At 43.6% G+C, this 12,391-nt stretch overlaps 1 protein-coding gene across 1 annotated transcript; it reads left to right on the top strand.

Annotated features, from left to right (window-relative positions):
• The first annotated feature begins 782 nt into the window (after positions 1-782).
• On the top strand, positions 783-9,021 carry wbp2 (WW domain binding protein 2). The gene is made up of 8 exons (XM_020460816.2): positions 783-1,026; positions 3,899-4,007; positions 4,129-4,267; positions 4,810-4,902; positions 5,011-5,154; positions 5,302-5,424; positions 5,636-5,706; positions 8,267-9,021. Exons 1-8 carry the CDS (start codon positions 968-970, stop codon positions 8,312-8,314), a joined length of 786 nt encoding a protein of 261 aa, XP_020316405.1. The 5' UTR covers positions 783-967; the 3' UTR covers positions 8,315-9,021.
• Positions 9,022-12,391: the final 3,370 nt, after the last annotated feature.

The following is a 12,391-nucleotide window of genomic DNA, read 5'->3' as shown; positions in this document are numbered from 1 at the left end:
CGCCGTCCAGATTAGGGGAGGGCTTGGCTAACCCGGGATGCCCTTATCCCATCGCGCTCTAGCGACTCCTGTGGTGGGCCGGGCACACGCAGTGTTTCCTCTGACACATTAGTGTGGCTGGCTTCCAGGTTAAGCGGGCATTGTGTTAAGTGTCGTGTTTCGGAGGATGCGCGGCTCTTGACCTTCGCCTCTCCCGAGTCCGTACGGGAGTTGCAGCGATGGGACAAGACTGTAACTACCAATTGGATACAACAAAAAAGGGATTCAAAATAAATTAAAGTTAAATCCTAGTATCAGGCAGCAGCAATCTAAATGATCATGTGAGGAAAAGTGATCGGAAGCGAGTGGACTCAGAAATAGGCTCTGTCAGAGCAGCAGGATCCAAGTACAGCCCGTCCATCTCTTTACAGACAGGCAAACTAGCCAGTTGAGTTATTTAGAAACTTTGCTGACACCTGAAAAAAAATCAAGAACAAAAAAATCACGGATAATAAAAAAAATACTCGGATCATATTTGTATCCAGAAACCTGCCCATATATCTATTACAATAACTGACTACTTGGCACACCCCTACTCAGCACCACTATTTCCAGCAGCTATGCTTGCACCCATAGTCAATAAGTAGCCTAAATATTGGGTACTGTAGAGCTCTTTCAAATTCAACTGCTAATATGTTTAACAAAATACAGTATGGTAAACCACTTCACTGTGTAGCTTAATTACATTTTTCTAAAGTCGTCCACTCTCTCTCTCTAGAAATGGCCAGAGAGATACTTTGAGATGACACCGCCGTGTGGGCGTAACATGCCAGAAAGTGCAGGCGCATCAGCATCACAACAAAAGTGGTCCGTGAAGCAGGCGGACTAGTGAAACTACACAACGATTTTATCCAGTTCACATTTGAGACTGCATTTGTCAGTCTTTTACTTTGTTCATTCCACTCGGTAGTTACGAAGCGACATCGCAATGGCTTTGAACAAGAACAATTCAGAATCCGGAGGCGTCATTATCACCAACAGTGAAAGGTAACGTTGGATAGCTAGAGCTAGCTTGGTCACACTAGCTAGCTAATGCGCTTCAGTCAACCTGAGCAAGCCAGCCGTAGTAGACGCACAGAGTTTCTTAACACAGATACGGAACATCGCTAGACTTCTGTGAACGCTTGCGAAGCAGACTAAACAGACCAGGCCGGGGTTTGGGGGTTGGAGAAGTCAATGAGAGAATTGAAAAAATATGAATTGGTTGTTAATTTTCATGAAATGTAAAGGCACCACCTAGATTCGTGCCAATGTCTTAAGTATTTGAACATGTTATTACTCCAACCTCGTGAAAGTGACAAACTGACACGTTTTTATTTTCGTCAAAAACGACTTTATATCGAAGGAGTGCCTTTGAGTTGACGGTTTACACATGCGCAGTTCAGCGTGAGACGAGCCTAACGTGTCTATGCGCATGAGCTTCGCTAGCCAACATCGCCATGACATCGCCTTCAAGCGTCATCCGGAATTTCTATCCAAGAAGCAATTCCTTCATGTCTTCATACTGTACCGTCTTTGGTAGAGTTACGTTAGTTAGCTGTGTCTATGGGGGAATCTCCTCGTCCTCTCTTCACCTCCTCAAAACCCATTTGGAGGAGAAGGCCAGAGGGGAAGAACCTAGGAGTATGCAATTGAGATTCTCCCTATGTAGCTAGGCAATGTCTAGCTATGTAACGTTAGTTAGCTTTCTGTGAATTTTACCAGCTAGCCATTCAATGTATTGTAGCTACTGTAGCTTTGACATTGCGTATTCTTTCAGGCACCTAGCAAACTAGCTAATAGATCTTGCCTTGTCAACAACTTGGCCAGGACTCAGAAGCTAACTCTTGCATAATGATGACAATCAAATCGTGTGTTGACTGTGTCAGTGTCACTTCAGCTCATCAGTTTAGGTTGAGTTTATGCCGCGTTCAAAACAACTGGGAACTCTGGAGAAGGAAAAAAAAACGACCTCTGAACGGTCATCCAACTCTGGCATCTTTCTAGAACTGAAGACCTGAAGATCACTGAAGTCATGATTTGACCTAGTCTTATTCTTCCTATTGTGAATTTCTGGCAGACTAGACCCTTTTTGGCATGTTGCTGCCTTTCTCAGTTTGGAATGTGCATTCCACATTGTGACAAAACAAGAAAATAAAGGAAATAGCAAAAACTTAAATTGCAGCACCATCAAATCCTGCACCTATACACTGTCCCCAAAAACCCACAACCCCATCCCACTACTCAGGGGTGTAAAAATACTTTAAAGTACTACATAAGTAGTTTTTTGGGGTAACTGTACTCTATTGTTTATATTTTACCTCACTACTTTCCTTTTTACTCTGTACATTTCCCTGACAGCCAAAATTATTCATTACATTTTGATAGGAAAATGGTCAAATTCACACACTTATCAAAATCCCTGGTCATCCCTACTGCCTCTGATCTGGCGGACTCATTAAACACAAATGCCTTGTTTGTAAATTATGTCTGATTGTTGGCCATCTATACATTTAAGAAAACAAAAACATTGTGACGTCTGGCTTGCTTAATATAAGGAATTTGAAATTATTCATGCTTTTACTTTTGATACTTAAGTATATTTCAGCAATTCCATTTGCTTTTGATACTTAAGTATATTTAAAACCAAATACTTTTAGACTTTTACTCAAGTGGTATTTTACTAGGTGACTAACTTTTTCTTGAGTCCTTTTCTATTAAGGTATCTTTACTTGTACTCAAGTATGACAATTGGGTACTTTTCCCACCACTTCCACTACTTGGCCCTAAACGATCCTACAGTAGGCTGTCAGCCTGGGAGAATGGAACCCCTTCTCCCAAAATCTCCTGTAGATCTTCTGCACTAAAATCTCTCACACCCAAATATCTTTGCTGCTGCAACTACCAGATCTATCTTCTGTGATTTTTGCTCCATCAGTGCATTGCAGTTGATCACCATGGCTATAAATGCAAGAAATCCAACCTTACTAAAACTCATCCTCTCTGGCTCTCTCTCTTCAGGCCTACTCAATTGGGGGCTCGGAGTTGCCTAACTCACCCTTGGGCTATCCTCTACTCTCTTCACTGCCTCAGCATAGGATGTTTTCTGCCCCACTCAAACTCTGGCAATCTCAACCTGTCTCCCTCACAGAGCATTTTGGATCCCTAGTTGCATGGGCACCCCCACGGTTGACATCGGGCTTTCTCTATCGCAACTGTACACTCTCTCTCCTTTCCCTCCTGCACATTTCTCACATCGTGGGATATCCTGTCTACACACTGCTGCAACATGTCCGAATCCTTGGCACCTAAAGCACCGAAGCTGGTTTGGAACATAGGCCCTCACAGAATAGCAACTACAACCTGACCTTATCAGGAAGAAACACTGTCAAATCTCAACAAGACAGACTGGGTATTCTCCGTCTTGCCATTGCCACCGGGTTTACTTCTCACCAAACGGCGGGTGTCACAATCACTAAGAATATTCATTTGATCCACCTCTACACTCAACGCTACTCCACTAATCATGCCGTTTTCCCGTAAATACGCGCTATGTATCTGTCATGCGGACATGGCAGGTAAACGTATTAAGGTGTTGTAACTAACTGTCTAGCCAGCCACTAGTGTGTCACCAAGCCTAAGCCTATTACAGCCTACTAGCTCTTTACTGGAGATGAGCAATGGATCACTTATGGTAACTGACCAACTCGGACAGTTGCACAATGCCCCCCTGATCTCATAAGCATGCTCTTTTTAAATGTTTTATTTTTATCTGTGGTTATGGAAAATAATAATTCTCATGTTGATTTAGGTAAATAAACACTGAATTGACTTGCAACTTCAAAATGATATGTTGACAAGTGTGTGTGTGTGTCATCAGTGTGTTGATGAGCTATGAGAACGTGGAGCTTGTATTCTGTGAAGCTGAGTGCCTGCCTGATGCCTTCAGGAAGAGTAAGAAGGGGAGCATCTTCCTGACCCCCTACAGGGTAAGAGGAGACACACTTCTTTACCGTGCAAATTTTTCAAACACCCCAACCCAGTCCCTAACCCTATCGGCACTAGATATGAAAGAAAATGATGGGTGTAATCCAGGTTGTCTGTCCCCAGGTGATCTTTGTGGCGAAGGGGGGTCATGATGCTCTGCTGTCCTTCATGATGCCTTTCTACCTGATGAAGGGCTGTGAGGTCAAACAGCCTGTCCTGGGGGCCAACTACATCAAAGGCACAGTCAGCGCAGAGCCCGGAGGTGTGTGTGTGTGAGAGGATGAGACTGACTGTATACCACCACACCTCAAAAGAACTTCACACTGTCAGTAGCAGAGAAACATAAATCAAATCAAATTGTATTTGTCACATGCGCTGAATACAACAGGTGTAGTAGACCTTACCGTGAAATGCTTGCTTACAAGCCCTTCACCAACAATGCTGTTAGTAAATATTTTCGTTACTATTTTCCTAAGTAAACCTAAAGTAAAAAATAATTAACACAATAAAATAACAATAATGAGGCTATATACAGGGGGTACCGGTACCGAGTCAATGTGTGGGGGTACAGGTTAGACGAGGTAATTTGTACATGTAGGTAGAGGTAAAGTGACTATGATAAGTACATTTATGAGACATACCTAGCCAAGGACCACTTCTGTGCTTAAAATGGACTTAGAAGGAAAGTCTTCTTGATCTCCCTGCCAAACCTTGGAGGAACAGGCTCGCTTTAGTTAAAACATATTCCAGATTTTAATATTTAATTTTTTGAAAGAGTTAACTGTACTTCTATCACGATCTCAGGAGGCTGGGAAGGCTGTGCCACCTTTAAGCTGGTGTTTGCTGCTGGAGGAGCCATTGAGTTTGGACAGTGCATGTTACAGGTCGCTGCACAAGGTGAAGAACTTTGGAGCTTTAATCTTTGACCATTTTACCCAGTGACTAGCTCCTTTTGAAATAGCTAGTTTAAATGGATGTTTCCCCCTCTCCTCTTCCCCTGTGCAGCATCCAGAGGGCAGCCTGTGAGTGGTGGCTTTGGGGGCTGTCCGTACATGGCCAACGGGGCATATGCCTACCCTCCTCCCCCAGCCAATGGGTACCCGGCAGGACCCCCACCCGGGTACTCCTACCCCAACCCCCCTCCGCCAGGTACTGACCAGACACGAAGCCGACTGTTGTCCCCCTTTTAATGTTTTGTACTTGTTCAATTGAACTTTGAAAAATAGTTTAATCACAAAAAACAGTCCATGTATTATTGCATCTCATATCTAACCACTGTCTGTTGTTTCTTTCCAGATGCATTCTACCCCAACCCCGCCCAGTTTGATGGCCCTGCGGCCTACATGCCCCCTCCTCCCTACTCCGCCCCCCTGGGACAGCAGGCCCCCCACAACCCTGACCTGCCCTCCACACCTGCAGGTCAGAATACATTTGGGTTCTCGCTTTCTCTCCTTTCTCTCGTGCTCTCTCTCCTTCCCCTCGCTCACACTCTCCTTTTCTTTCTGTCTAACTCACTCTTGCAAAGTTCCTTCATCAGTGATCGTTTTAATTGGCGTGATGTGAGCGATCCCATGCTGCCAAAGCATTAAATAATAGGACAATTAATTAACTTGCTTCTCTCCTCCCCCAGCCGAGGCAAAGGCAGCAGAGGCAGCAGCCAGTGCCAGCTGTGCCACACTCCCTCCCGTCTACCTACCACAGGTATACCTGTTTACCACCTTTTTTACCATTTTACCACTGTAAATCTGACTTTATCAAATGCACATAGATAACATTTCACTTGAGTAGGGTATGGATTTTCCCCATTTATATTTAAATTGTTGGCCCAGTAGCAGGTAGGAGAGGCAGGGTCATCAGGACAAGTCAATGCAGACAGCTGCCTGACCCAATAAACAAAGAGCAGGTTAGAGTACAGCCAATTAATGCCATGCAGGATGCAGCACAGGACCAATGAGAGAGAAACAATCCAATGGTACAGAGACCTATGAGAGACATCCCACTTACAGTGCAACCAGAGAACATGTGCTCACTTCCTCTCAGGTGGAGAGTAGCCAGACTAGGGCTGTTGTGACCGTATTACCGCCACACCGGCAGTCATGACCACAGTCAAATTCCACATAGCCTTTTGAGTCACGTAATCTCCTTTTATGCACTCTGGACATGATTTGGTAGTACCCAATTTGCTAACTACCATCAGGCTGCTAATGGCCTGGTACTCAGGGCTCTATTTATAATACATCGCCTACTGCATATTACACATGGCACAGAAACATAAAAACTGATTTAAGATGTCTGGTACATAATTGGTAGAGTCTGTACTCCAAAATATAACAAATTCTAGTAATCTTCTTTGAGTGAGGACTGTATTATCATGCATACTGGATGGACTGGTTACCTTATGCTACGCTCCAAACATTCTACATATGATTCTGGGGAAGAACATAAAGGCAGAGGCAGGCTTACAGCGTTAGCTTACAATTATAGTGAAATTGCAAATTCCCTAGTAATAGGGATTTAAAAAAATATTTTCATAATTAATAGGCTGAAGCAAGACTTTTTAGCTTTATACTGTGCATTTCCATCTCCTCTCTCTCCTACATTCCTTTCTCAAGCAAGCAGAGAGTTGGACTGTCAACAGTCAAATTAAATGTTTCCTTGTGAAAACGTAATACTATCGATGTTCCCAAACATATTTCACTTGGTTTCCCAAATGAAGCACTGGGCGAGCTGTAGGTACAGGGTTGGAGAGCCCATGGCGTACAGAGCACTGGGGGAGCTGTAGGTACAGGGTTGGAGAGCCCATGGCGTACAGAGCACTGGGCGAGCTGTAGGAACAGGGTTGGAGAGCCCATGGTGTACAGAGCACTGGGGGAGCTGTAGGAACAGGGTTGGAGAGCCCATGGCGTACAGAGCACTGGGGGAGCTGTAGGAACAGGGTTGGAGAGCCCATGGCGTACAGAGCACTAGGGTAGCTGTAGGTACAGGGTTGGAGAGCCCATGGCGTACAGAGCACTGGGGTAGCTGTAGGGACAGGGTCGGAGAGCCCACGGCGTACAGAGCACTGGTGTAGCTGTAGGAACAGGGTTGGAGAGCCCATGGCGTACAGAGCACTAGGGTAGCTGTAGGTACAGTGTTGGAGAGCCCATGGCGTACAGAGCACTGGGGGAGCTGTAGTGACAGGGTTGGAGAGCCCATGGCGTACAGAGCACTGGGGTAGCTGTAGGAACAGGGTTGGTGAGCCCATGGCGTACAGAGCACTGGGGGAGCTGTAGGAACAGGGTTGGAGAGCCCATGGAGTACAGAGCACTAGGGTAGCTGTAGGTACAGTGTTGGAGAGCCCATGGCGTACAGAGCACTGGGGGAGCTGTAGTGACAGGGTTGGAGAGCCCATGGCGTACAGAGCACTGGGGTAGCTGTAGGAACAGGGTTGGAGAGCCCATGGCGTACAGAGCACTGGGGGAGCTGTAGGAACAGGGTTGGAGAGCCCATGGCGTACAGAGCACTGGGGGAGCTGTAGGAACAGAGTTAAGCTTTTTTTTATGACTTTCTCAAATCATCAATAGCCCATGGGTCGCATCATGTAGCCCATATATGTTTGATTTCAAAGATCTAAGGTTTGTATCATTCACAGCTAAAGTTGCCAAATACCTCTAAATCTAGTGTATAGGACTTGTTTCAAATGATCACTTATGCTGAACATAGCCACTTCATATGTACACTCTGTCCAGAAAGAAAAATAGCCTTTGTATTTTATTTAAGTTCAATGATATTATTCTTAAAATAAAATCATGTAAAATAACGGCATGTGACTTATAAGCATATATCGTCTGCTAAATGAACAATCCTACAGCCTACGGCACGGAGCATAGCCAGATAACATACAGTAGGACAACTCGTATTCTGTTCTTCTGAAATACAATTTCTTCATATCCTAATGAGTTGAGGGCCTGGAGATGCTAAACGTTTATGTTAATTAGCCGTCAATTACTGTGAGACCTGCACATCTTTTGCATGACAATAACCAGCGGACAGAATGTAATGACGGCTACAGCCCGAAATCAGACACAGACAGATTGGAGAAACCAGGCAAAGCAAATGCCAAATGTTATCCTGCTTATATCCAGCGCAGGAACTGACAGGGTATCAGATTAGCATAGTATCAAATGTAGCACTTTAATCAAATGGGTTTAACTCAGAGTTGATTTTGTCCTCCGTACTGTGTCTATCTGTAATAACGCTGTGTTTTTCTCCTCTTCTCCAGGACAAACCTCCCCCCTACTCTCCTACTGAGGACAAGAAGACCAAGTAGAGCATCGGTATCTCAGCTCCCACGGCCTCTACCGCTCCATCTCTCCATCCCTATGATGTGTTTCCTCCTCCTTTCTCCTCCTCTGTCTCTTCTGCCAACACCTCCTGTCTACCTGGCTCCCTTTTGAATCCATCCCAGCTTTCTCAAGCTTGTGTACAGGCTGTTCCCTTCTACCTGAGTTCCACTAAACAATTATATCATACCCAGCTGACTTTAACTAAACAGTGTAACGTACAGCTCTTCTAGAGTGGTTGATGATATGATTGTAGCTTGTTTGGGCCCTAAGCTGTCAGGAAACAGGGGATATTAGGTTGAAGTTGAGGTTTAGTACTAGTCTTGGGTACCTTCCCTTTTCTGTGTTAGCCAACCCTACATTTTCTTGCCAGACATGACAACGGCAAGTTGGCTGAAGTAGAAACGGGCAGGCTGAAGGTTTAGCAGGTTGTTTTGATGGGAAAGGGATTTGTTTTCTAAGACGACCTATCAAACTGGACTGAATGAAGTTTTTTTCTTTGCTAATCTATCCAGTGGCTAGCGAAAGTCTGTATCGTCGATTATTTATTTATTTATTTATTTTCTGTACAGGATTTTAATGTGACTACTTTAAATATGAGAGCATAGCAGTAGATCATTGGACCAGGTCTCTGTTGAAAAATAAATGTTATTGCAATGAGACTAACCTGAATAAAAAAAGGTTAAAAACAGAACAGTTGAAGTTTGACATATATGGTACAAATCTGAAATGAAACCCTTGTGTATATAGGAAATATGGTGTCATTTAAGACTCGCCCTTTGTGTTGATAGGGACCATAATGTCAGCTATAGTTGACAGCTAGTTAGAATACTAGTGAATCCCTGATCCTAGTCGAACTGTACTGAACAAAAATATTAACCTAACATGCAACAATTTCAACCATTTGACTGAGTTACAGTTCATATAATGAAATCAGTCCATTTTAAATAAATAAATTGGGCCCTGATCTATGGATTTCACATGACTGGCCAGGGATGTGCCAGGGAGGGCCTAGGCTCACACGCTTGGGAGCCAGGCCCAGCCAATCAGAATAACTTTTCCCTCTACAAATGTGCTTTATTACAGACAGAAATACTCCTCAGTTTCATCAGCTTTCTGAGTGGCTGGTCTCAGACAATCCTGCAGGTGAAGACGCCGGATGGGGAGGTCCTGGGCTGCCGTGGTTACACGTGGTCTGTGGTTGTGAGGCCATTTGAACGTAATGCCAAATTCTCTAAAATGACATTGGCTTATGGTAGAGAAATGAACATAAAATTCTGGCGACAGCTCTGGTGGAATTTCCCAATTGCACGCTCCCTCAACTTGAGATATCTGTTGGCATTGTGTTGTGAGACAAAACTTTAACACACAATTTAGAGTGTCCTTTTATTGTCCCCAGTACAACGTGCACCTGTGTAATGATCATGCTGTTTAATCAGTTTCTTGATATGCCACACCTGTCACGTGGATGGACTACGTTGGCAAAGGAGAAATGCTCACTAACAGGTATGTTAACAAATTTGTGCCCAAAATTTGAGAGAAATAGCTATCTGCTACTGCCTCTCTGTGTGTGTGTGTGTGTGTGTGTGTGTGTATATAGAGCAGTTGCCCTAAGATGTAATGTCCTGTGTCACTCTTCTGAACATTCTAGAACTCATTCACCCACCACATCAGATCAAGGATAAGTGCTGTCGTACTTGCGTCACAGCACTCTGCAGTGTTCCGGACTTGCACTAGCTAACAGACGAGGTCAGTTCTCTGTCTTATGACAACAGTAATGGCTGTACTTCTCTTGTGATGTGTTCTTCACTGACATGTTTGAGGTCAATCTCTGAATCGGATCTGAGCACCTTAATATTTTGGCCACTCTCTTTCTCCCTCTGTTACACAAGGCAGTCACCTGATTCTTTGCACTTAAAAAAAAAACTATGCATCAGGCTTCTTCGCTCCTGCTATGGCTGTATGTAGTAAACAAGTCATATGACTATATTTATAACTCTCATTCATTTGAGTATTTTATTTTAAATTGTCAAATATTTTTTTTGAAAAGACTAAACAAAAGCATGGTCTCAATTGCAACTAATTGTCTTTTTATGTGTGTGTGATCCTAGCCTGGGTACCTGACTTTTTCTGCATTTATATGCTACATCATTGCCTTGTTTGACAAAATGACAAGTTCGGAGAACTTGTGCAAATCTACATCAGTATCCCAAAGACAAGCCCGCTGTGCAGAGTCTGATCCCATGTTCCAGAACATTAACATTCCAGAAGATTCCTGTGTTACAGCTGTGCTTACTAATTGCCTCCCGTTCAAGTCGGTGTCCCTCAACAGGACCGTAAAAACATCTGTACAGGAGACATCACAACACTGCCCCCCCCCCCCCCCAATTTTCGCCTAAAATGACATACCCAAATCTAACTGTCTGTAGCTCAGGACCTGAAGCAAGGACATGCATATTCTTGACACCATTTGAAAGAGAACACGTTTTTGGAAATGTGAAATTAATGTAGGAGAATATAACATTAGATCTGGTAAAAAATTATACGAAGAAAGTGTTTAAAACATTATTTTGTACCATCTTTGAAATGTAAGAGAAAGGTCATAATGTATTATTCCAGCCCAGGTGCAATTTAGATTTTAGCCACTACATTGCAGCAATGTATGTGCAACGTTTAGGCTGATCCAATGAACCATTGCATCGGTCAACATTTTGTATCAAGACTGCCCAAATGTGCCTTATTGGTTTATTTATACATTTTCAAGTTCATAACTGTGCACTCTCAAACAGTAGCATGGTATTATTTCACTGTAATAGATACTGTAAATTGTACAGTGCAGATAGATTAACAAGAATTTAAGCTTTTTGTCCATATCAGATATGTCTATGCTCTGAGAAATGTTCTTGTGACTTACAACCTCATGCTAATCACATTAGCCTACGTTAGCTCAACCGTCTGCGGGGGATCCACCAATCCTGTAGAGGTTAAGGTTCCCAAAGGAGTGGTCCTTTTAAGTCACAACGTTGGGTTTGTGCGGTGGGGGTGTTGGTGGGGGAGATCTTTGTGGGCTACACTCTGTCGTCTCTCAGGATGGTAAGTTGGTGGTTGAAGATATCCCTCTAGTGGTGTGGGGGCTGTAATTTGGCAAAGTGGGTGGGGTTATATCATACAGTGCCTTGCGAAAGTATTCGGCCCCCTTGAACTTTGCGACCTTCTGCCACATTTCAGGATTCAAACATAAAGATATAAAACTGTATTTTTTTGTGAAGAATCAACAACAAGTGGGACACAATCATGAAGTGGAACGACATTTATTGGATATTTCAAACTTTTTTAACAAATCAAAAACTGAAAATTGGCCGTGCAAAATTATTCAGCCCCTTTACTTTCAGTGCAGCAAACTCTCTCCAGAAGTTCAGTGAGGATCTCTGAATGATCCAATGTTGACCTAAATGACTAATGATGATAAATACAATCCACCTGTGTGTAATCAAGTCTCCGTATAAATGCACCTGCACTGTGATAGTCTCAGAGGTCCGTTAAAAGCGTAGAGAGCATCATGAAGAACAAGGAACACACCAGGCAGGTCCGAGATACTGTTGTGAAGAAGTTTAAAGCCGGATTTGGATACAAAAATATTTCCCAAGCTTTAAACATCCCAAGGAGCACTGTGCAAGCGATAATATTGAAATGGAAGGAGTATCAGACCACTGCAAATCTACCAAGACCTGGCCGTCCCTCTAAACTTTCAGCTCATACAAGGAGAAGACTGATCAGAGATGCAGCCAAGAGGCCCATGATCACTCTGGATGAACTGCAGAGATCTACAGCTGAGGTGGGAGACTCTGTCCATAGGACAACAATCAGTCGTATATTGCACGAATCTGGCCTTTATGGAAGAGTGGCAAGAAGAAAGCCATTTCTTAAAGATATCCATAAAAAGTGTTGTTTAAAGTTTGCCACAAGCCACCTGGGAGACACACCAAACATGTGGAAGAAGGTGCTCTGGTCAGATGAAACCAAAATTGAACTTTTTGGCAACAATGCAAAACGTTATGTTTGGC

This window comes from Oncorhynchus kisutch, linkage group LG25, assembly GCF_002021735.2.
Source record: "Oncorhynchus kisutch isolate 150728-3 linkage group LG25, Okis_V2, whole genome shotgun sequence".
Taxonomy (NCBI): Eukaryota; Metazoa; Chordata; class Actinopteri; order Salmoniformes; family Salmonidae; genus Oncorhynchus; species Oncorhynchus kisutch.
Note: the sequence above shows the minus strand (reverse complement) of the source record. Positions and strands in the feature narration are given on the sequence as shown.